The 24532-nt window shown below is 38.5% G+C and overlaps 2 protein-coding genes across 2 annotated transcripts; one reads left to right on the top strand and one right to left on the bottom strand.

Moving 5' to 3' along the window:
• Positions 1-732: 732 nt before the first annotated feature.
• On the top strand, positions 733-20979 carry DLD (dihydrolipoamide dehydrogenase). Its single transcript, XM_020882722.2, has 14 exons — positions 733-868; positions 2313-2391; positions 4879-4958; positions 5696-5764; positions 6323-6392; positions 7794-7894; positions 8201-8344; positions 8761-8862; positions 17174-17364; positions 18004-18174; positions 18464-18653; positions 19085-19222; positions 20233-20322; positions 20410-20979. The coding sequence occupies exons 1-14, from the start codon at positions 830-832 to the stop codon at positions 20473-20475; spliced, it is 1530 nt and encodes a 509-aa protein (XP_020738381.2). The 5' UTR covers positions 733-829; the 3' UTR covers positions 20476-20979.
• Positions 20980-21604: 625 nt separating this feature from the next.
• On the bottom strand, positions 21605-23476 carry LOC110130607 (homeobox protein MSX-1-like). Its single transcript, XM_020882723.2, has one exon. The coding sequence runs from the start codon at positions 23367-23369 to the stop codon at positions 22227-22229; it is 1143 nt and encodes a 380-aa protein (XP_020738382.2). The 5' UTR covers positions 23370-23476; the 3' UTR covers positions 21605-22226.
• Between the last annotated feature and the right edge of the window lie 1056 nt (positions 23477-24532).

Below are 24532 nucleotides of genomic sequence, written 5' to 3'. Positions count from 1 at the left end.
TTTCTAAGGCCCACTTGACTTCACATTCCAGGATGTCTGGCTCTAGGTGAGTGATCACACCATCATGATTATCTGGGTCGTGATAATCTTTTTTGTAAAGATAAAAACCTATAATTTCACCCACCATCCCACACATTCTAATTTACTCTAACATGGAGATGTGTTAACTAGCCGAAGAGACAGAAGATAATGTGTTTCTACATATTGCCAGTTAGCTTAGTTACTTAGAGCATGATGCTGGTGATACCAAAGTCTGTGACCCCATCACTAATATGTTTTTTGATCTGAGGGAGAGATTATAAAGCAGTAAATGAGCCTAAAGGATTTAACCTCAGGGCTCCAGTTATCTGTCGTTGGTAAGACTTTGGAGGTGGTGTTTGGCCTTTAGGATCTCATCCAAGAAGTGTAAATACTTGGAATCCTTCATATAGTTTAAGGATAAAGTGAGATAATGCCCAGAAAGTGCTGAGATTCCGCAGCCTAGCACAGTCAGGAACTGATGAAGCTATACTTTCTGTAGCGTGCTTTAAGGAAACAACAGTTTTGTTTATTTGTTCTGCCTTTCAAGTACTAGATCAGATCGCAAATTCCGCACACTTCCATACGCGTAAAAGGTCCCGCATTCCCCGGTGCCACAAAGCACTACGCTCTTTACGACAGTGTACGACGCCGGGCCTGACAGGCGCGCACCACGCGGGCCAATCGTGCGGCGTCCGACCGATGACGTAGGCCGCGCCCGTGCATGCGCAGGGCGGGAAGACCTTGGGGAGGCGGCGGAGACGTTTAGCGGAGGTGAAATCCTTGGCAGAAAGGAAAGTGTAGCGGCAAGATGCAGAGCTGGAGTCGTGTGTACTGTTCCTTGGTCAAGGTGAGGGCCTACTGGGTGGGGTCGTGCTGAATCAGGCCCAGAGAGGCCCACTGACGGCCTAAGTGTGGGTGTGGGAGAGACCGGCGGCCAGGCCGGGACCACCTGCGACTCCACTCCTGAACCCGCTCAGCAGGGGCGGCAGCTTGGAGGCAGAAGCTTGGGCCGTGGAGAGGCTCCGCCGGTTGTGTGACGCCCAGCAGTCACACACAGTCCCCTCCCAAGCCTGGGCCTGGAGCCAGGGCGTCCCGTGTAGGCCCTTCCTACTTGACGGAGAAAGTAGGAGTCACCCTTGCCCGTTATGGTTGACTTTTTCCTAGTTCTAATTTCGGCCCCAGTGGCCTTTTGCAGTAGACAGGTAATCTTAGGCCACCGCTTGAAGGACTCAGACTGAGCACTAACTCTTGGCCCCAGGAATTCCTCAAAGGTCCCTTAAGTGTTTGCAGCTTTAAGCGAGCGTGCATTGACTTCCCTGTTAGAGCTTGTATTTTTAATTGTAGCAGGCTATCAAGATAGCCTTCCGTTTTCATCAATGTACCGAATACAGCCAAATTGTATATATTTGGGTTTGCGACTGAATACAGTATTGACGGAGACCTTAAAAATAATACAGAAGTTAGACTCCTTTGTTTCAAGATGAGTAGCCTGTGTTTTGCGAAGTTAATGTAGCAAGCTTGAAGTCGTACGTTTAGTGAGAGAGCTGGGACTAAAACTCAGCCCTAATCTCTCCTCTGCTGTTCTTTGGTTCGCTGTCCTGATCTCAGGTGCAAGCCTTGCCTTTAAGTAGACAACGTTCCTAGATCAATGTGTAGGATTTTTCACTGAATACTTTGATAGGACCTGTTTGCAATTTTTCCTTTGTGCCTCACTGTTCTTAGGAAAATAGTAGCCAATCTCTAAGATTGTTGTGGAGATTATGATGCAATTTGTAACACTAGTAGCTCTTCTATCTGAGTACATTACTTGGTGCACTTTCCTAAGATATCTTGTCTAATTTTCTGTTCCTTTTGTATGGTTCAGGTACATCTTCATAGATTGTACATGGTAGTTTTGATTTTAGGAAACAATAATTACATGTAAAAGGATTGTCATAATGTAGATTATTCAAGTACTTAAGCTGGAACTTTAGTTAATGACGTTAAAATGATCTCTGGTGCCAAAAGTTAGCCATGCTTTCTGAAAATTTAATAAAATGTAAGCATCATTTAATAACATGTTTTAGTTAGGTAAAAAATGAAATGGTATGTTGAACATTTATAATAAAAAGTGTGGCAAGCTGATTGTTTTTACAAAAGAGCAGAAATTGTTGTGTAACCTCCCTGTGACAGAGGAAGATACATTAGCAATCATTGCTCGATACATTTGCCTGGTCATTAATTTCATGGATCTTTAGTAGTACTATGTTTTGAATTCATATTTTACATAATAGTATCATTTTCTTTTTCAGAAAGGCCATTTCAATCGAATATCTCATGGTCTGCAAGGAGTTTCTGTAGTGCCTCTAAGAACTTATGCAGATCAACCAAGTAAGTACTTAGTAAAACAGGTTTTGCTCGTATTTCCTGTATATTTAAATGTAAAAGCTTAAATGTAAAAGCAAGTGAATGTTAAGGGTAACTAATACTAAAGTAATTAGCCTAGAATTCATTTGTTCAAATGTTTGTTCACTTAAATGTTCTGTTGAACACCTAGTGTGTTCCAGATGGTGAAGAAGAAAAAGCCTTGCTCTTACAGAACTTGTCGTCTGATGGTAAAATACAAACAGTATACAAGAAACAGGGAAATAATTTGGGAAGTGATTGAAAATGAAATCTGGTAACTGGGGGTAAGGAGACTGTTTCAGGTAGTGTATCAGGCCTTTTCTGTGCAAGGGCCTGAGTAAAGTGAGGGTGTGAGAACGTTATTTCAGGCAGAGGGAACCAGCAATGAGAAGGGTCTGAGGTAAGAATTCAGTTGTGCGGTTTAAGGGATTGCAAGGAGGTTAGTGTGGCTAGAGTAGAGACCCGTAGAGTGTCAAATCAGAGAGGGTAGGCAGAGATCAGATCATGGAGGGTTTCTAGTATCTTCAGTGTAAGCTGAACTGTTTCTTGGTATTTTCTGTAGCTTTGGAAAAGACCTAAGATCACATAGTAAATTGGGAAATAAAACACAAATTTTTTTACTTTTTTGTATTTAAGTTTATTCAATAAACCTGTATATTATAATTAAAAATATGTTAAAAATTTAGTCAGGAATCAAGTTTTTTAGCTTGTATTTAGATTACTGGGAAATTAAAAATTAGACCCAAACTAAGGGGTGTTGGTTAGGTCCTCATTTGGTTCAAGATTTGAAAATAGAAATGTATTTTATAGACATTTCTGTTTGAAAATCAAAATATATTATATACTTAATTCTGAACATGAATGAGTGAACTAAGCAGTGTGGCCAAAAAGCACAAATGGATCAGGAGAATCGATACAATACTTTTTATCGTGTGTTGGTCTAGCTATATTTTTTTCATGTATGAGTAACCCAAATTATTACCAAGGATAATCAGTACTTTAATTTATTCATTAGGGGTGAGTCTTAGATTTTGTGGATAACTGGGTTGGATAACCTATTAGCTGTCCTCCAACATAGCTTCTGTGATTCTGTTGAGGCCGGCAAAAGTCTTTTAAAGGATACTCTACTCCCATCCCCTAAGGGGTATGTGTTTTGTGGGGAAGGGGATGATAAGAAATTAAAATTGTCTTTGTAGATCAGAATGTAGCTATTATATAGCAAATACTATATACATTTGGGTACTGTGCTAAGCTATTTGCATATGTTATTTGTTCTATAGTACAGCCTTGTGAGGTAGATATTTTTTTGTGTGCTCCTTATTTTGCAGATGAGAAAACTGAAGGTGAAGCAGATTAAATTACTCACCTAAGGTTAGATAGCTAGTAATTATGCAGCTTGATTATTGCTCTTGGAGGTAGTTGAAATTAAGGAACGGAGTAATATTAAATAATAGACCACTGGAAGGAGAAACAAAAAGCCTAGTTTTGTCTCTGCCACATGGCTGCTAGATGACCTTGGGCAAATTTAATTGACCTGTCTGAAACTAGTGTTTTTTACCTAAATTTTTTTATAATACACACACACATATATATGCCATCCTTTTCTTTCTCCTACAAAGTTCTTAGAAAAACATATGTCAAAGTGTGTTAAAACTACTAAGTTTTAGAGTCACTGAGATTGTAAGGACAGTGGATGGGGGAGAAGGGAGACTGTCTCTTAACTCTTAATGGTTATTGTTGCTTTATTTGATGTTGTATTGAGAAGACTGGGAATAATTGGAACTTATTTTTACATTTGTTTCATAATTATTATACTCCTAAGACTACTGATCAAAGAATTTTCAGCTTCTTATCTTTATATGATAAATGTCCAGAATAGTTCAGAACGTATTTGCCAAGTATTATAGGAAAGCAGAATTTTCCCCTTGTTATTTTAGAAGTTAAGTACCTGAAAAGGATATAATTGGTTTTAAATTTATTGAAAGAACTAAGGTATTATACGAAATTATCTTATTTAATCCAAACATCAGTCATTTACGTCAGTGTTATTGTTCCTATATGACAGAAAAATGAAGTCACTTAGTCACACAGGTAATAAAGGATAAGAGCTGAGATTTGAAGCCAGGTATGACAGATTGCAAAGCTCAGGCTCTTTCCTTCATACAAGTATGTCACTAAATGTCTGTCCCTTATTATTCAATAAAACTATAGGATTTAGCAAAGTCATTGGGTACAGAACTCAGTTATATTTTGATATGCCATAATGAATAAATAGAAAACAAAATTTAAAAATCTGTGTCATTTTCAGTATGTCAGAGAATGTCGGGTGCCTCGGAATGAATAGTACTATGTAGAAAATGCTGGTTACTTGCACTTTTTTGGAATATAAAATGTAAGATTTTTTTTTAACTGTAGTGCTTTTGATCAGTAATAAGCAATTTATTGTTTTGTATCAATTTGCTTTGATTGTAGTCGATGCTGATGTGACAGTAATTGGCTCTGGTCCTGGAGGGTATGTTGCTGCTATTAAAGCTGCCCAGTTAGGCTTCAAGGTAAGGTTTAAGCTCAGATTAGGCATTAATTTTCTTTTCATTTGGTAAGGGTTGAGCACATTCATAAAGTACTTTGCAGGTAATTAATAAAGATAAATAATTTCCTAATTCTATAAATTATATTTAGGTCTGAGACTAATGAAGAGAGAGGGTTTATTTGGTTACAGTATTTTCGTGAAATGGAAAGTGAAGTCACTATCCCCTCCCCACCACACGCCAACCCCCACCCCATACTTTTCGTTTTGTTTTGGCTTCTAGTCACACTTTGGGAATCCCAAGTGGTGCTAGTGGTAAAGAACCTGTGTGCGAGTGCAGGAGACTTAAGAGATGCAGGTTCGATCCCTGGGTTGGGAGGGTCCCCTGGAGGAGGGCATGGCAACAGCTCCAGTATTCTTGCCTGGAGAATCCCATGGACAGAGGACCCCGACAGGCTACAGTCTGTAGGGTCCCACAGAGTTGGATATTACCAAAGCGACTTAGCATGCACACGCATACACTTTGGAAGAGTTATAGAGCTAAATAAAAACATGATTTGGTTTTTAAACAAATACCTTTCAGAATGATTCACTTTTGGGTTAGTATTATGCAGATAATAGATTTTAAAAGAGTATATATTTCATTCTCACAAACACTTTCAGTAGCAAGTTTTGTAGAAGAATTAAGACATACATTTGGAATTTTAGTGAACTGAAACATTGCAGGTTATGTGCAATAAATTATGTTTTCTTTGCTTATAGACAGTCTGTGTTGAGAAAAATGAAACACTCGGTGGAACATGCTTGAATGTTGGTTGTATCCCTTCTAAGGTGAGCATGTGTTTTGTACAGTGCAGAAATTTTTTTCATTAGCCACCAACTGGAAGGATATATTGAGATTAGAATGTTAAACTAATACAGTTATTAAAAAATAACCCAGAGATGATAAAAACACATATTTTCCTTTGTTAAAATTTAGGTTACTGTCATCAGTCTGCCATACATTCCTGAAATAACTTCCTTGTCTCAGAATGCCTGGTCTTTGAGCTAGGATCTGATTCCATTTTTTTGGCTTTCCTCTACAGCGAAACAATTAATAGGCAGTAAATTCTTTTTTAAGCCCTTTATGTATGAAAAATGACTGCCTTTTAAACCTGCCATTCTGAAGTTGTATACTTAATTCTTTGCTTTTAAAGAAAGTAATTTTTTCATTCTTGTTTGTTGAACGTTTAAGTTGTTACTGTTTTTCTTACATTAAATATGTAAGAACAGAAACTGAATTGGTGTAGTCCTATATGCTATTTCATGTAGAGAATGTCATTTTGTGAGTGGTTTTTGCATGTATATAGTTTGTGAAATTTGATAATTTAGTCTTTTTATTTCCTTTAGGCTTTATTGAATAACTCTCACTTTTACCATTTGGCCCATGGAAAAGATTTTGCATCTAGGGGAATTGAAAGTATGTATACCTTTCGTATTTAGCAATATCAACACTTGGCTTTTCTGACTAAGGACTTGTGTCTAATGACAGTGTAATATATGGTTAGTGAGGGAAGAGTAAGATCTTAACAATGTGAGATTTATTTAAGAAAAGGCTTAAATCCATATTTCTACTATGACATCTTCTGTTCCTTTGCTAATGTGTGTGAGTGTGTGTGTGAGACGTGTGTGTGTATGAAGACTCAGTTTTTGTTTCCTTAAAACTTAGAGATCACTAAGAGATCACTAGGAGGGTGCTGGACTCTTTAGTGCAGTGGGCAAATAGTGGTGAAGGAAGGAAGTTCTACTTAAGTTGTTGGTAGTAAAAAGAGATGCAAGGAGAAGGGGAAGGATGTGGCATAGTGGAAATGGACATTTCATAATGTTTTAATTTGGTATGTCCTATCTCCTGTCATTCTTTTTGGACTGTTTTCATTTTGTCCTTTTTCTCCAATTATTGTCGTTTACAGATACACCCAGGAGAATAGTCCTAGGAAAGGTCAAAACACACCTTGTGCTTGGGAGGCTAATTTGATTTTTATTTCTTTGTAGTAGTAGGTTTCTGAAAGCTTGGGCTGTAGTGTACGCAGACAGGTATAGGAGTGATGTATATACATTAAAGCAAATATTTTAAACTAGATGAAAAGTAGAATCAAAGTTTCCTTTCCGTACCTACTAAGGAAAGAAGAGACTGGGTTAATCAGAGATGTGCATTACAGGCAAAGCTTCATGTTCTAGCACTAACCTTAAGTAGATCACATCTCTTAGGGCCTTTGTTTCCTTATCTCTAATACATGTATTGGTTGCCTGAGCTGATTTCTGACATACTCTTCTTGCTTCTGAAGTCCTTTTGGAATTTGAGTTTATTTTCTTATTTTGTTGCTTCAGAGTTTTCTTGTGTGATTAAATGAGTAAAATCTAATTGATTAAACTTTTATATTAAACTATATTTGAAGTTTTTAAATGTGATTTTTTTACTAGCTTTTGTTTCATGAAATTTAGCATTTTCTTTGGTTTACAATTTCCAGTGATGTTTTATGTTGTCATTTTTACTTAAATCTCTTCCAGACTTATAATTGTCATAAGGTGTTTAAAGAATATATTGTCATAGTGGGGTGTAATGGTTTATTTTGGACGTAATTTTTCCTGAAGGTGGACTTTTTATATTGCATGATGTGTTCTGTTATTGTCATAGGATATGCTGTTGGCCTTTTGTCAGCTATGATTATTATATCAATTGTTAGATTAAAACATTTTAATACAGCCTTTTTATACAGTTTTGTATGCATTAGGTTGAAATTTTTCAGACCTTGATTAGTGAAAAATATCATGTTGCTTTAGAATTTAGCTATGGACTAAAGATTTATTTAACAAATTACAGTGTCTGAAGTTCGTTTGAATTTAGAGAAGATGATGGAGCAGAAGAGTAATGCAGTAAAAGCTTTAACGGGTGGAATTGCCCACTTATTCAAACAGAATAAGGTTAGTGCGTTTTATGTTCAGATTTTTGCATTATTTTATATACATGATAAATATTGCTTTATGCTGACAGTGATGCTGTTAGAAATTGGCTGCTGGAGGATATTTAATTTAAAACAGTATGTTAGCCTAAAATAGATTTACCCAATGGATGTAACAAAATTTTTGCTGCTCCATATGTAGCATTACCAGGTAAGGAGATGTTTTGTATTGGATAAATTATTTAATAGTTTTTTCTTACAAATCATATTTGTTTACCCAAGAAATTATTTTTAAACTTTGTGAATTTTTCAACATTATTTTATAAAGGTTGTTCATGTAAATGGATATGGAAAGATAACTGGGAAAAATCAGGTCACCGCCACGAAAGCCGATGGCAGCACTCAAGTTATCGATACAAAGAACATTCTTATAGCCACAGGTTCAGAAGTCACTCCTTTTCCTGGAATTACGGTATTTACATGTTTTACAACTGCACAACCTTTCTGCTTAAATATATTTTATGTTCTTTATGAACTTCGAATGAGACATACCTGACTGAAGTACAGTATGTCAGTCATTCAGCTTTGGGAATTGGCCTGTCTTTATTCTGCAGTGATCTTGACCAGAAATGGAACACTTTATATTATGATATATTTGAATTCAATATGAGGTTAACGTTGACCATTCTATTTTGAGATGCTACATGATAAACTTTTAAGTGGGCCATTTTTAATGGGTTTTGATAAAATTAAGTCTATGGGTAAAAGTCATAAATAGCTCAAAGCAAATAAATGACTTAGTATTTTTAGTGATTATACTAAGATCACAGTTTATAAATCAGTAGGTTTTTTCAAATAATTTTGATTGTCTCTTTTTTTAAATTACAGATTGATGAAGATACAGTAGTGTCATCTACAGGTGCTTTGTCTTTAAAAAAAGTTCCAGAAAAATTGATTGTCATTGGTGCAGGAGTAATAGGTGTAGAATTGGTGAGTGATGTTTTTTCTGTCCCTTATTACTTCCGTGAAGTTGGAAAGGACTTAGCGTTCCTCTGATTGTTTGTGTAATATCACAGGCAGATTAGTTGAGTTTTGTTTAAATATTATCTAGTAGTAAAAAAAAAAAAATATTATCTAGTAATAGTTTTCAAGATAATCTGTTTAAGTAACCATTACTCATTACAACATTCTGTTTTGTTTTGAAATCTGCTTCCCTGTGTCTTCGAGCTTTCCTATTCCCTAGAATTGGACTGATTTTTAAAGATCTACCAACCCTTCAGATACTTAAATCTAGCAGCCCTTCAGCATTCTGAGTGAATTGCATTTCAGATAAAGACATGACTGACATGATGTGGTTTTTCCTTGCATCTCCATCCTCATTTTGATCCCTCTAACTTAAGTTTTAGAAATGGCAAATTACTTGATGTTCTCTGAATACTGTGCTGTCTCACACCTTTTGCCTACTATCTTCTTCTCCCTTCTTGTCCATCTGGCAACTTTCATGTTTGTCCAGTGACCTCTTCCCTCTGTTTTAGGAGTTGTTTCCCAGGGCCGTTTTACCTCTCCTTCTAAAATCACAAATCCAGACATCTTATTCTCTGACCATAAACTCTTTTCCTCTTACTCAGAGAGCCTATCTAGCTGAAGAATAGCTGAGTTTATCATGTTTTCTAGTCCCTAGGTTCCTGGTTTTTGCTCTGTGCCCTCAGCCCATCTTGACCGCTTTCCCAAGCAGCTTAGATTCCACACTGCGTCACTAACGACTTCCTTACAAGTGTTCTTGAGTCCCTTGCCTCTCCATTCTGTCATATCTGCTTCTCTGAGGACACCTGTGTGCATTCACACATGCTCAGGTGCCTTTGTACTCAAAGACACAGACGTGGTACACAAACATAAGCCTTTTCTTGATCCTCTGTCCTCCTTAAGTTCCTGATTTCCCTCTCACCTCTCCACAACCAGATTTCTTGGAAGAGATGCCCACACTCTGTTTCATCAGCTCTGACTTCCCTCTTCATCCATGGCTTCTTGTGTCATCAAATTGCTCTTGACAGGGCATGTACGGATTTATTGCTCAATCCAGTGGACTATTCTTCACTGGTTTTTTGGTAGCAAGCAGCATTGTTGATTTTCTTGCCTTTGAAGCTTTTCCCTTACCCTCTCTGATCAAACAGCCCTCTGGATTTTCCATCTACCCTTTGGGCTGACTTTTCTTTCTTCCCATTCTCAGCCTTCCCTTTAATTGTTACTGTTACCCTAGATTCTGTCTCAAGGTTCTCTCCCAGATTCTTTTTGTCTTTTCAGAGAATATTCTGTTCATTCTTAGTTACCTGAAGACTCATAAATACTTGCAGTTATCCTTCCTCCTTGCCTCTGAGCTTTTGTATGCTAATGCTTACAGTATCTTTATCTGCAGGTCTCACAGGCATCCAGTGCATGTGTAACTTAACCTGTCTTTCCCTCCTTCACTTACCGAAATACAAAACAAAACCTGTTTATTTTCTAACATTTCCCACCTCAGCGAGTGGTACTGCCATCGATCTAGAGGCCTAAACAAGACGTTCGGGAACTGTAAGTGACCTCTCCCATTTCTGTGTGCCCCATATTGAGTCAGTCCGTGGGTTCTAATGTCATACTACCAGTTAGGTAACTCATGAATATATCCTCTGTTAGGATAAATACAAACTCTTAAGTATTGTTCGGTGCTGGCTCATCTCCAGCCTCATTTCTAAGCCCTCTCCCTCTCAAACTATGTTCAGGATATATTGAAATAGCAGTTCCTGAACAAACTGCATTTTGTATTTGATCTGTAGTCAGGCCTTCCTCCTGTTTGGAACATTTCATCCCTCTGAGTTTCTGTACCTTCTGAGCCCTTCCTTGCCTACCGTGGATGTCCTTAGGTACTCTTGCCAAGTGTTCCATTGCACCCTGTCCTTGTTCTAGCATTTATCTTACCTTCTTGATACTACTTGTTCACTGTCTCTCTCCCATTAAATCATAAGCTCCATGAGGCTAGAGATGCCGGCTGTTTCATTTACTGTGTGTCTTTAGCATCTAGCATACTGGTTGATATATAATAAGTACTCATATATTAGCTTTTATTATTATTGCTTAATAAACTTTTTTTGGTATAATAAATAACTTTCAAATGTCAGCTTAGAAGTTACCTTTTTAGTGGAGACTTCTGTTTTAAGAAAACTCTGGTCCTTCCTTCTTTGAGTCTAGTATAATGTGTCTACATGTTTTCATCATCTGCTGATAATAGTATATATTGCCTTTATTTGTTTATGTCTTTCTTTTTAATATGATCATAAGCTCCTGAAAGGCAGAGACTGAGTTTTAGTCATATTTAAATCTCCATTGCTTTTCTTAATGACTCTTATTTAGGTTTTTTACATAACAGATCCATTAACTTCATCATCATCCTTTTGAACCAGTCCAGTCTGTCATTTTTAAATGATGTTCCAAACTAAGCAAAATAGTCTGGGTTTTGGAGAGAATGTCTTTTAGTCTTCTGATATTCATAATATACTTCTTTGTGTAACCCTTTAAGATTAGTTTTTTGTTATTCATTTGTTTTTAGCACATATTGAGCTTGTGGTCAGATGAAAACCTCATATCTTTTGCTTTAGCAATTCTGGATTTTTTTAAAACCTAAATAAAGGACTTTGAACCTTATCCTTGCTTTTAATTTAATATTGTTCACTTGCACCCAGTATTTCCAGCCTAGTTCTTTGTCTTGATTCTGTCATTTTTACACTTAACTGCTGTTTCTTGCTTTGTCTTGTCCATAAGTTGGGGAAGTATGTTAACTAAGGCGTGTGGCCCATCATCTGATCTTATCTGAAATTGGTTAGTCAAGCATTCTCTAGTGTTAATCAGGTTGTCAATGCAAAGTATTAAAAACCATCTGATACTGCAGTCTTTTTATATTAACAGTGTTGTGTTATTTTCAGGTGTACAGCAAAGTGATTCAGTTATCGCATATACATGTATCTTTCCTTTTTCAAGTTCTTTTCCCATTTAGGTTGTTATATAATATTGAGCAGAGTTCCCTGTGCTATATATATATATAGACCATCCTTGTTGGCTATCTATTTTGTTTTGTTTAAAAACATTTTTTAATTAATTTATTTTCATTGGAGGATAATCACTTTACAATATTGTGATGGTTTTTGCCAAACATCAACGTGAATTGGCCACAGGTGTGTATGTGTGCTGGCCGAGCACCCGGCTGCCCCGCCCCGCCCCGCCCGGCTGGGCTGTCCCAGGGCACTGGCTTTCAGTGCCCTGCTTCACGCATCCAACTTGTACTGCTCTTCTATTTCACTGCTATTCTCTCAAATTATCCCACCCTCACCTGCCTCTTAAACCTGTATGCAGGTCAGGAAGCAACAGTTAGAACTGGACATGGAACAACAGACTGGTTCCCAATAGGAAAAGGAGTATGTCAAGGCTGTATATTGTCACCCTGCTTATTTAACTTATATGCAGAGTACATGCTGGGCTGGATGAAAAACAAGTTGGAATCAAGGTTGCCGGGAGAAATATCAATAACCTCAGATATGCAGATGACACCACCCTTAACAGCAGAAAGTGAAGAGGAACTAAAGAGCCTCTTGAAAGTGAAAGAGGGGAGTGAAAAAGTTGGCTTAAAGCTCAACATTCAGAAAACTAAGATCATGGCATCCGGTCCCATCACTTCAGGGCAGCTGGAAACTCTGGAAACTGACAGGTTTTATTTTGGGGGGGGCTCCAAATCACTGCAGATGTTGACTGCAACCATGAAATGACGTTTGCTCCTTGGAAGGAAAGTGTGACCAATCTGGACAGTATATTAAAAAGCAGAGACATTACTTTGCCAACAAAGATCCATCTAGTCAAGGCTATGGTTTTTCCAGTAGTCATGTATGGATGTGAGAGTTGGACTACAAAGAAAGCTGAGCGCCAAAGAATTGATGCTTTTGAACTGTGGTGTTGGAGAAGAATCTTGAGAGTCCCTTGGACTGCAAGGAGATCCAACCAGTCCATCCTGAAGGAGATCAGTCCTGGGTGTTCATTGGAGGGACTGATGTTGAAGCTGAAACTCCAATACTTGGCCACCTGATGTGAAGAGCTGACTCATTGGAAAAGACCCTGATGCTGGGAGGGATTGGGGGCAGGAGGAGAAGGGGACGACAGAGGATGAGATGGTTGGATGGCATCGCCGACTCAATGGACGTGAGTTTGGGTGGACTCCGGGAGTTGGTGATGGACAGGGAGGCCTGGTGTACTGCGGTTCATGGGGTCGCAAAGAGTCGGACACGACTGAGCGACTGAACTGACTGACACCTCTCACTGAGTTCAGAAAGTCTGTTCTTTATATCTGTGTCTCCTGTGCTGCCCTGCATGTAGGATCATTGATACTGTCTTTCTAAATTCCATATGTATGCATTCATACACACTACTTGTCTTTCTCTTTCTGACTGATTCACTGGCTATCCATTATAAATACAGCAGTGTGTGTATATCAGTCCCAAACTTCATAACTATCCCTCTTGCCCACCCTTCCACTCTGCTAACGTAATCAAACCCCACTGGCCTTCAAAGCCAGATTCTCTGGGAACTCCTCCCCATTCCCATCCCCCAGGCTGGAAAGGCCGACATGGGGCTCAGAACTTGCTCCTGTGGGATAAATTCCATGGTATAATTGTTCTCAGATTTGTGAGTTGCCCACCCAACTGGTTTGTGATTTGATTTTATCCCAGTTGTGCCTCTCCTACTGTTCCTTGTGGCTTCTTCTTTATCTTTGGATGTAGGGTGTCATTTTGGAAGGTTCCAGAGTTTGTTTTTTTTCTCTCAGTGGTTGTTCAGCAGTTAGATGTGTTTTTGTAAGGAGTGAACTCATATCCTACTCCACCATCTTGAGCTAATCTCCAGGAATGTTCTTTTTTAGAATCTATTCTTTCCCACCTCTGACAGTGCTCTTAGGCTAATTAAGCTCCCAAAGTTCACAGACTGTTACCCAAACTCTGTGATCTAATTTATTCAATTTGGGAATTAATTCATCCAAAACAATTAGTTGTTCTTATTTTGGGCTTCACTTCTTTTTTAATGATATTTCTTCTCTTCAGGCCGCATTGAAAATTGTTCTCACTGATGGATAAAACAAACAAAAAGGAATCATATAGCTTTACTTCCTTTTAATCAGCGTAGTAATAGCCCAAGGCAATGATTCTGTTTCCTCCATCTCTGCACTTTTGCATTAGATTTTTTGCAAGCTTCAAGTCGTTTAAACATCTTGACACAATGTTTTAGGTGTCTGTTACTATATTAAAATAATTCTTACACGACATTTTAAAAATTTAGGTTTATGGAGAACTTATTGTATCGACATACATATCTCTCCACTTTCTCGTAGATTATTCATATGACTTATTTTTTACAGTTCATTTTCTTTCTTCCATTAGAGTTTACTATAGTGCTTTCAAATCAGACAGATTTAAAATTGAATTTCAGCTTTGTCTCTTAATGACTTTATGTCTTTGTTAAATTCATTACCCTCTCTGAACTAATTGATCCATTATAAAAATGAGGATAAGAATAATTGCCTTATAAGATTTTGTTGAGATTTAATATGGTTAATACATTTAAGGCACTGTAGTGCCTTGCATTTAATAAGCTCTAAATAAATGGTAGATATTACTGGAGTTTTCCTATCTAAGGATTTTGAAATCAGCTTTCCTAAGGAATAGGGCACTTGTCTTGCTATGCTTACTGTTCTCTCAAGATGCTGCTGCTTATCATTTCTACTCTTAACTGTTTCTTACTATTCTGATTTAGACTCAGAGGAGTGATTGATTTTTTTGTAGTGAGATATAACTTATATATCATGTAATTCACCCATTTAAAGTGTACAATTCGGTGATTTCTAGTGTATTTACAAAGTTATGCATCTGTCATCAGTATCTTAATTCCAGAACATTTTCATTACCCCAGAAAGAAGTGAAAGTTGCTCAGTCATTTCCGACTTATCATGGTCCCATGGACTGCGGTCTGCCAGACTCCTCTGTCCATGGAATTCTCCAGGCAAGAAGACTGGAGTGGGTTGCCATTTGCTTCTCCAGGGGATCTTCCTGACCCAGGGATTGAACCTGGGTCTCACGCACTGCAGACAGATTCTTTACATCTGAGCCACCAGTCATTGAAAAACACTAATCTGCTTCTTATGTCTATGGATTTGCCTATTCTGAACATATAAATGGAATTTGTGCAATATATGGCATTTTGTGTCTGGCTTATTTCAGTTAGCATAATGTTCTCATTTTCAGGTATACTTAATTTCACTTTATGGCCAAATAATTTTCCATTCAATGTTTTCATTTTCAGATATACTTTATTTCACTTTATGGCCAAATAATTTTCCATTCAATATTTTCCCAGTCCTTGGAAAACACTAATCTACTTCTTATGTCTATGGATTTGCCTATTCTGAACATATAAATGGAATTTGTGCAATACATGGCATTTTGTGTCTGGCTTATTTCAGTTAGCATAATGTTCTCATTTTCAGGTATACTTTATTTCAGTTAATGGCCAAATAATTTTCCATTCAATGAATTTTAAAAATGTGCTGTATCCATTCTTTAGTTGATGAACATTTGGGTTGTTTCCACTTCAGGACTAACATGAATAATGCTGCTATGAACATTTTTGTACAAGTTTTTGTGTGCACATCTGTTTTCATGTCTCTTGAGTATATACCTAGGAGTAATTCTGTGTTTAACCTTTCAAGGAACTCTGTTCTCCAAAAGGGCTGCATCATTTTATAACTCCCTCCCCAAGCCCTGTAAGTTTCAGTTCCATTTGCTCACCAGTAGCTGGTATTGTTGGCTTTTTTGATTTGAGCCTTTCTAATGGGTGTGCAGTAGCATCTCATTGTGGTTTTAATTCGCATCTTCTAGTGTTGCAGTGTTGAGTATATTTTTATGTGCTTTTTGCCATCTCTATGTCCTTGAAGTGCCTGTTTAAATGTTTTGTATGTTTTTCTACATTTGTTTTGTTACTGAATTTTGAGAGTTCTTTATAGAGTCTTTATCAAATAGTTTTTTTTGTAAACATTTCTTTATCAAATAGTTTTGCAAACTTTTTTTATCAAGTAGTTTTGCAAACATTTCTTCCTAGCCTGTGGTTTCTCTTTTTTGTGTTCATAATACTGTCTTGTGAAGAGAAGTTTTTAATTTTAATGAAGTCTAATTTACTTTTTTTCTCTTATGGATTATACTTTGGTGTTATAGGTAAGAAATCTTTGCCTACCTAAGTGTCACAATAATTCTCTCCTGTTTTCTTCTAAAAGTTTTACAGTCTTGGATTTTACATTTAGGTGCATAATTTCGAGTTATTTTTTGTGTATGTTATTGAATTTTTAGTGTCACTGTATTGCCTCTGGTTAACTCAGCTCTCACCCCCAAAATTCATGAAATTTAAAAAATAAATACATGAACTTAATTTAGTTGCTAAAGTCTTAAAATGAATTTTAAATTATTAGGTGATTTTAATGTAAGTTCTTGCAAAGGATATATTCATAGCTTTTCATAGTTTATTTAATGCTGTAAAATTATCTTCATATTGCCAATTTGACGTACAAGTATTCACAAGTTATAATTGTTAAAATGTTGTTAAAATGCCAGCATTTTAAATGATAATTTGAATGAAAAAAGTAAACATTTATCTTGAGAAAATAAAATATGAAGCTAGATTAATACTTTGCAAGCATCAGTAATTAGCAAAAAGAAGTTACTTCTTTCCCCTCAAAGCCTTCCTTTTCAGTCTGTCCTCTTTCTGAAGCAGCTGCCACTATATTTCATTCCTTCTCCAAGTCTTTGTGCAGTTGTCGCTCCCCATAAGGGCTTCCCCTTGACCACATTTTTTAAAATTGCAGTCCTTCTCATTGTAGGAGCCCTGGTTCTACTTCCGCTTTTTCTCATTACACTTTACTATCCTCTGCATAAGTTTGACTTATTTGTTTTCTCTGTCAGAATTTAAGGTCTCTGAAGGCAGCGTTTTGTTCACTGATGCATACCTACCATCTAAAATGGTGCCTGGCATATAGTAGGTGTTCAGTAAATGCTGAATGAATAAATATATGAAGTTTTACATGTTTGTCACAGTGTTAATTTTAAACCTCAGAGTTTCTAATAGGAACATAGTAACCTAGGAAAATACCTTACAATAAACTGTTTAAGATGATTTTTTAAACATTTCCTATCAAAGCCTTTATTTTCATGATTATTGTTTTTTTAATTTGCGTGATTATTGTTTGCAGGGCTCAGTTTGGCAAAGGCTTGGTGCAGACGTGACAGCAGTTGAGTTTTTGGGTCATGTTGGTGGTGTTGGAATTGATATGGAAATATCTAAAAACTTTCAACGTATCCTTCAAAAACAAGGATTTAAATTTAAATTAAACACAAAAGTTACTGGTGCTACTAAGATATCAGATGGAAAAATTGATGTTTCGTAAGTATGCTACATTTGTTTTTTATATGGTATCCTTCTGTGTGTTTCTTTAAGAAAAACATTTAGCTTTAAGAATCCGGTTTTTTATATCTTAGTACCACTTTATTGTGTAGTGTAGCTCAGTATTGCATATCCAGTCAGCCCTCTGAAATTCATGATTGCATTGATGATAGAAAAATTAACCCAGTGTTCTCATTTGTAATGTACTTTTTCATAGTATACATTCAGAACAATTTAAACTCTCAACATTCAGTAAAATCATTATTTTTAGACAGACGCATGGGGAAATCAGTAAGATTATTGATTAAATTGCTTACTGTGTGCCTGGTATTCTGCTGTTTTCAACACTAAAGTAACTTGCCTAATGTCTCATAGCTGGTGGGGGCAGAAGCGCTACTTGAGCTTGGATCTGTGTTCTTAAACCATGTCAATACAGCCTTTGGTTGTGAGGTTCAAATGACAGACCTCTAGAGGATATGTACATTTTTCATTGCCTGACCCTGTTTATGTATTATTTATGATTAAAATAAACTGTCAGAAGTGTCATTAATACTTAAGTAACGTCTGATCTTAAGTTTCCAGTATCTGCCAGCTATTCATGTAGATGTGTTTTACAATTACATGCTGCTTATTACCTAGTATTGAGGCTGCTTCTGGTGGTAAAGCTGAAGTTATCACTTGTGATGTACTGCTGGTTTGCATCGGCCGACGACCCTTTACTCAGAATTTGGGACTAGAAGAGCTTGGAATTGAGCTGGATCCTAGAGGTAGAATTCCAGTGAATAGCAGATTCCAAACTAAAATTCCAAAGTAAGTTGCATACCTACCTGCATTTTCAATAATTTTAAATAAACACTTGTCATGCTTTAAAAATGCATTGGCTTTGGGGAAGAATAGTAAAATTATAACCTGTAAAAGAAAAATAATTAATTGAATTTTTCATTTTACCCAAAGTGTAGAACTTGAACTGGAAGAACTCTATTTGATCTATTTTTCGGTGACTTACTAGCTGGAAACTCATAGTTTCTGACTCTGGCATAACCAGAGATGAGTGTCTGTGCTTCCAGAAGCTCACTGTTTCTTCTGACCTCTGTGGCAGCATCTATGCGATCGGTGATGTCGTTGCTGGTCCCATGCTGGCTCACAAAGCAGAGGACGAAGGCATCATCTGTGTTGAAGGGATGGCTGGTGGCGCTGTGCACATTGACTACAACTGTGTGCCGTCGGTGATTTACACACACCCTGAAGTTGCTTGGGTTGGCAAATCAGAAGAGCAGTTGAAAGAAGAGGTAATTCTGAATGAGGGTGGTTTTACTCTAATGTGTGATTTGACTTAATGACAGTGGTGGTTAAGAACCCTTTCATTATTGCATTAATGCATTTTAATAACTATGTAGAACATTACAGGTAAGTTTGAATAATTTTTTACTTTATTAGTATCAGAAAGGAGAAAGTATTTGCTTGCCTGTATTTAAAAATTAGTAATTCTAGAGGTCTTATATTTGGCTTTGAAGTATATCCAGGTGGACTGACACTTGCATTTGCTTGTGTTTGTTTCCAAAATATTTTTTCTGTGATAAACCTTTTGGTCTTTCCTTCTATATGCTTTGTGAAGAACTGCCTTCTTGGGATTTAGTTCTGATAAATGGTAGTTGATTTCAGCAAATGGAAATGAATTTTTTGAGAATTTATGTAGGCTCTCAATTTCTGTCTCTCACAGGGTATTGAATACAAAGTTGGGAAATTCCCCTTTGCTGCTAACAGCAGAGCTAAGACAAACGCTGACACAGATGGCATGGTGAAGATTCTCGGGCAGAAATCGACAGACAGAGTATTGGGGGCACATATTCTAGGACCCGTGAGTACTATAAAGCCGGAAGTCCCATTAGAGTTTCTGGAAAGCATTGCTAAACTTAGTATATTAATTTAAAACCACCTAGTGGTTACATTTTGAGGTTATTATTTACTAGCAGAAGTTTGAACATAGCTTCTTTGTGCATTGTTTCTAGCACTGACAGTCTTGCCTATCATCTGTATTCCATGCCGCAACTAAGATGTCCCTTTAAAACACACACCAGGCGATTTGCCTGCTTAAAACTCTCTGGTGGTCCTTTCCACTTCAGACTTAGACCCAAGGCTCCACTGAATTTTGGTCCTGACTGTCTTTCTGACATCATCTCTTTCCACTCATTCTCTTTGCTCGTTTATTCTCTGTCTCATGGGCCTTCTCTCAGTTTTTTTCTTTCTTTGTATTTTTTTGATAGGTAAGAAGTGGATTTATTTAGAGAGAAACATACTCCACAAAGTGTGGACCATCTCAGAAAGTGAGAGCACCTTCTCAAAATTTCTTAATAGGCCAAAACTTGTTCCCATTTTAAAGCCTTCCTGCTTATAGACCATTTGTTTAGAATCCTATGTCTCCAGATTTTTGTATGACTGGCTTATTTAGCTTGGTTCAAATGTTACCTTCTAAGAAAAGCTTTTTCTACCACTGCATTTGAAGTATGCCCTCCCCTAGGTTTCAGATGTATCAGTGATGATAATAGAACATTTGAGTGCTTACTCTGTAACAGTTTTTCCTAAATACATGCATTAACTTGGGTTTTCAGGACTCTGTGCGTAGCTGTTGTTCATCCCTTTTTTGAGGTGAGTAAGTGGAATGAAGCACAGAGTCAGTGAGTAATTGAGGTAGTAAGTGGTAGGATTTGAATCCAGGCCACTTCTCTTCAGAGCCCAAGCTCTTCTGTTAGGATTTTTTTCTGTTAGGATTTTTCTAGCTGGAGGCAGTTAACTATTCTAATCTGTCCTATTAGATGGTAGTTGTTTTGCCATAGAAACAGAATTACTTCTTGATTTATTATTTTAAAGGGTGCTGGTGAAATGATAAATGAAGCTGCACTTGCACTGGAATACGGAGCATCCTGTGAAGATATAGCTCGAGTCTGTCATGCACATCCGGTAACAACACACACAATTAATGGCTATCTATATTTTCTTCTGACTCACAAATACTTGGTTTTTAATTCTAAATTTCTTCCCTTTCAGACCTTATCAGAAGCTTTTAGAGAAGCAAACTTGGCTGCATCATTTGGCAAGTCAATCAACTTTTAAATGAGAAGATTATATTTTTCTGAAGTTTCCTGGGGACTTTTGTAGAGGTTACATTTCTGAACAGGAAATGCTCACAGCTGCAAAAATTTCTAGGACTGAATTATGAAACTTTTGGAAGGTATTTAATAGGTTTGGACAGAATTGAATAATCTCGTATCTATATTTTAAAAGTTTCACTGCATTAATATCTGCAGAAAAAAGCTACTTATAGTAGCTTCCTGGAAAATTTTCTTCAACCCATATTTTCTTTTTTTTTTTCAACCCATATTTTCATGCTGTTTATGAAGGGTTCAACGTCACTGAATTTATGTTAAGTAGCTTTTATCTTTGATACAGGATTTACTTACATGGATGCAGCTGGAGTATTATATGTGAACAGCTCTGTTTGAACCAAGGTGATCAGGTTATTTAAACTTGGTTTTCACATTGGAAACAGTCATTAGAATAAGTTGGAAACATGTATAAACTGATGTAAATAAAAAATGATGATCTCAGTTATTTTAATCCCCAGTGTCTTGGTGGTTAGAGGTAAAATTTGTGTTTAGATTTTTAAGGTTCTGTTGAGGTCTAAAGTATAGTTATACAGTTAACCAAAGTAAGGCAGTGTATATACAAAAATCAAGTATCAGATGGAGAAGCAATGTATTACAGTGGAAAATGAAGACACGGAAATAAATATGTCTTAAATATTCATTTACTGGTTATTCTGAGTGGATGTCAAGATGGTCCTAGTTTTTTTGACTACCTCTAGTGTATATTCTTCTTTGTTACTCTTTATTACTGCTTTTATAGACCAGGATGTATCTTTTCTTTCCACATTGTAGGACAATACTAAGGTATTTAAAAGGTCATTATCCTTTCATCTGTTTTAGCAATACCTACTAAATGTTTAGCATTTATTTTTGGAGAAAGAACATAAGGGAATCTTTAATCAACTTTCTTTTCCTAAGTGGATTTCCAGTTTATCCTGTCTGGGTAAAATTGACTTTTTCTTATTTTTGTAGCTTAAAATTAACTTATTTAACAAATATAGCTATAATATAAATGATAATAAAATTTCAAATATACAGTATATTACAACAGTCCCTTCCAAAGGGAATCTTGAGAGCCACCCAAATGTACTGTTAAATAGAAACAGAAGTTTTTAATTTTTATTTTACAATTTCTTTCTGGTACTGGTAAGAGAGAGGTCCCTTCAACCTACCTTTGTCACGCATCTGTTTATCACTCCCCCCACCCCCCCAAAAAAAACAAATGTTTTACTGTTGAAGTTCTTTTGAAGTTTTCTGGTGGCAAGACCCAGGATCTGCCTCTCCTGCAAAGTTCTTCTTTCTCCCCAACTGTTCTCATTTCCAAAATCTTCAAACATGAATTTTCTCTGTGCTTTTTCCTGCCAGGTGTTAGGACAGGAGGCAGCCATGCAGGAGGCACGGCCTCTCGGTTTGGTCCAGCCACTAACTCTACTGGGGACTGATTCCTTTGGAAACCTCTCTGGCCTCAGTTCCCCATCTGTAACTCGAAGGGATAGATCTAGATTCTAGAAGAGCGTCATGGGACCCTCCCAGCCACTTTGGGGAAGGGAATGAGACTTCAGAGAGTGAGCTCCGGGAGCGAGAGAGGACAAACCGGAGCAGTGTGGGGGTTAAAGAGAAGGTGCTAGGCTGTGCTGAACAGGGGAACACCTCGTGGGAAGGCTCCAGCTCTTTGCTGGAGGGATCAGCTGGCACCCTAGGTAGGCAACCCTGGGCCTTCTATGTCAGGTGGTACATACTGTAGCCGACGTGGGCTGTGTAGAGTCCCACGGGCAGCGCGGCGCGTTGGAAAGGGCCAGAGGCCCCGTAGAGCGAGGCGCCTGCGGCGGCTGCTAAGGCGGCAGGGCCTCCGAGTGGGAAGGAGAGGCCGAAGGCTGCGGGGGGCAACATGGGTTTAGCAGCCATCTTCAGCTTCTCCAGCTCGGCCTCCTGCAGTCTCTTGGCCTTGGCGCGGCGGTTCTGAAACCAGATCTTCACCTGCGTCTCGGTGAGGCTAAGCGAGCTGGAGAGCTCGGCGATGGATAGGTACTGCTTCTGGCGGAACTTGCGCTCCAGTGCCAGCAGCTGGGCGGTGGTGAAGGGCGTCCGCGGCTTGCGGTTGGTCTTGTGCTTGCGCAGGGTGCAGGCTGGAGGGCTCAGCCGCCTGGCCGGGGGCAGGGAGAAGGGGGGATTCTGCATCCACGGGGTCCTCTCGGGTTTCTCGGGGCTCTCGGCTTTGATGAGCGCATCCTCTGGCAGTTTGAGGAGTCCTCCCACCGAGAAATGGCCGAGCGGCCGCGGCGAGGACGGCGCATCCGGGGAGCCCAACGACCCGGGCCGGGCACCTAGAGGCTGCGCGGAGTTGCCCGCCGCCTGTGCGCCCTCGGAGGCCGCCAGGACGCTGTCCTTGGCCCCGGGCTTCCTGTGATCGTCCATGAGCGCCTCCACGCTGAAGGGCAGGAGCGAAGGGGACACTTTGGGCTTGGCCCCCTCCTCGTCTGCGCCCATGGCGGCCGCTGTGGCCGCGGTGGTGCTGGGGGTCTGGCCCCCGCCGCCCCCCGCCGGCTTGCCGAAGGCGGAGTCCTCCATTTTGACACCGAGTGGCAAAGAAGTCATGTCAGCAGCCGGGGCCATGCAGAGCCGGGCCCCCCTCCAGCCGCAGCTCGGGCCAGCCGCCGGGCATGAACTTCGGGCGAGCTGGGGTCGCGGTCGGCCTCTGGGAGCGTCCGGGGCCCTGGCCGGGCGGGCTCTACCGCGCGCGCCCCCCACCCGTCCCCAGAAGGCCAGCTCTGGCGCTCCGGGCCTGGTTATCCGCTGGCGCCGCCGAGCAGGCGGAGTTCTCGGGCGCACCAGCCGGCTCCGGGTCCAAATTGACTTTTTCATTAAAGAGTGCTGTAAAGTAATAGTTATTGATAAATATTTTAAACGACTGTTTCTTAAAACACTTAAATAAGTGTTAAATACTAAAGAGACTTTTGCATGTTATAAGTCATTTCACATTCATCAAATTGCAGTGCACTTGATGTCAATTTAAAGGATACCTATATTAAGGAAAGTTTGGAGAATATAGTTTATTAGCAGAAGTCTATGCAGAATAAGATACCAGTTGATCAGAGATTAAAGGAAAATGTTTAGCAACCTTCAGGTTTTAATTTGTTTACATATAGGTCACATTTTCCTTTTTTTCCCACATGTCCAGTGGTCTTACATTGTATTATGGTCACTGTAAATCAATACATTCTAAAGACTGGATTCTGTTACCTCTGGAAAATACTGAATTTTTTAGTGAGCAGTTAACTTGATTGAACGCCAAACTCTTGTTGTCTTTATGTGTGTGGGATAGAGGGGAAGGCAGCTGAAATCTCTATTCAATTGTTTTAGCTTCACTTGGGCTGCCTGAAGTTTGTACCATGCACATATAGTGCATAGGTGAGTCAGAGACTGGGCAAGGAATATGCAGAATTTATCATACCTGTCTTTTCTAGGGTTTTCTCCCTCATTTCAATTGCTGTTGGTTGCCCCAAACTCTGTCCTCCAATTCCTTAACCAGTAAAACTTGGCTTCTGCTCAAGTTGCCACTTCCTGGGACTTGCCCTTAAGTGAAAAGCTATTAAAAATGAGAATTCCACCCAGTGCTGTTTGAGTGGTACTCCTCCACCCCACCCCCACCTATTTCTGATTGTTGTCCAGTAATTTTACTTTTTTAAAATATATTTTATTCAGAGTTTTCAGTTAATCTATTGGAGTGTTGGTCTGAATGTGCTATTCCCCATTATTGGTAATGAAACTCTGAATCTTTTTAAAATCTGAAATCCCAATATCCTGTGAAGTGCTAATTTATTTAAACTTCAAATGTGTCCTCTACTCTAGGTAGAAAGATCTGATTAAGGAATAGTGAAATATAATTTAATATGGACTACTGCCATCTATGGGGTCACATAGAGTCGGACACGACTGAGTGACTTAGCAGCAGCAGTAGAGACACAAAATAATAGTTAAATGCAACTTTAAAGGTTCCCATTCAGTATGAGACTGAAACTATCTGG

Source organism: Odocoileus virginianus, chromosome 1 (genome assembly GCF_023699985.2).
Source record: "Odocoileus virginianus isolate 20LAN1187 ecotype Illinois chromosome 1, Ovbor_1.2, whole genome shotgun sequence".
Lineage (NCBI taxonomy): Eukaryota > Metazoa > Chordata > Mammalia > Artiodactyla > Cervidae > Odocoileus > Odocoileus virginianus.
Note: the sequence above shows the minus strand (reverse complement) of the source record. Positions and strands in the feature narration are given on the sequence as shown.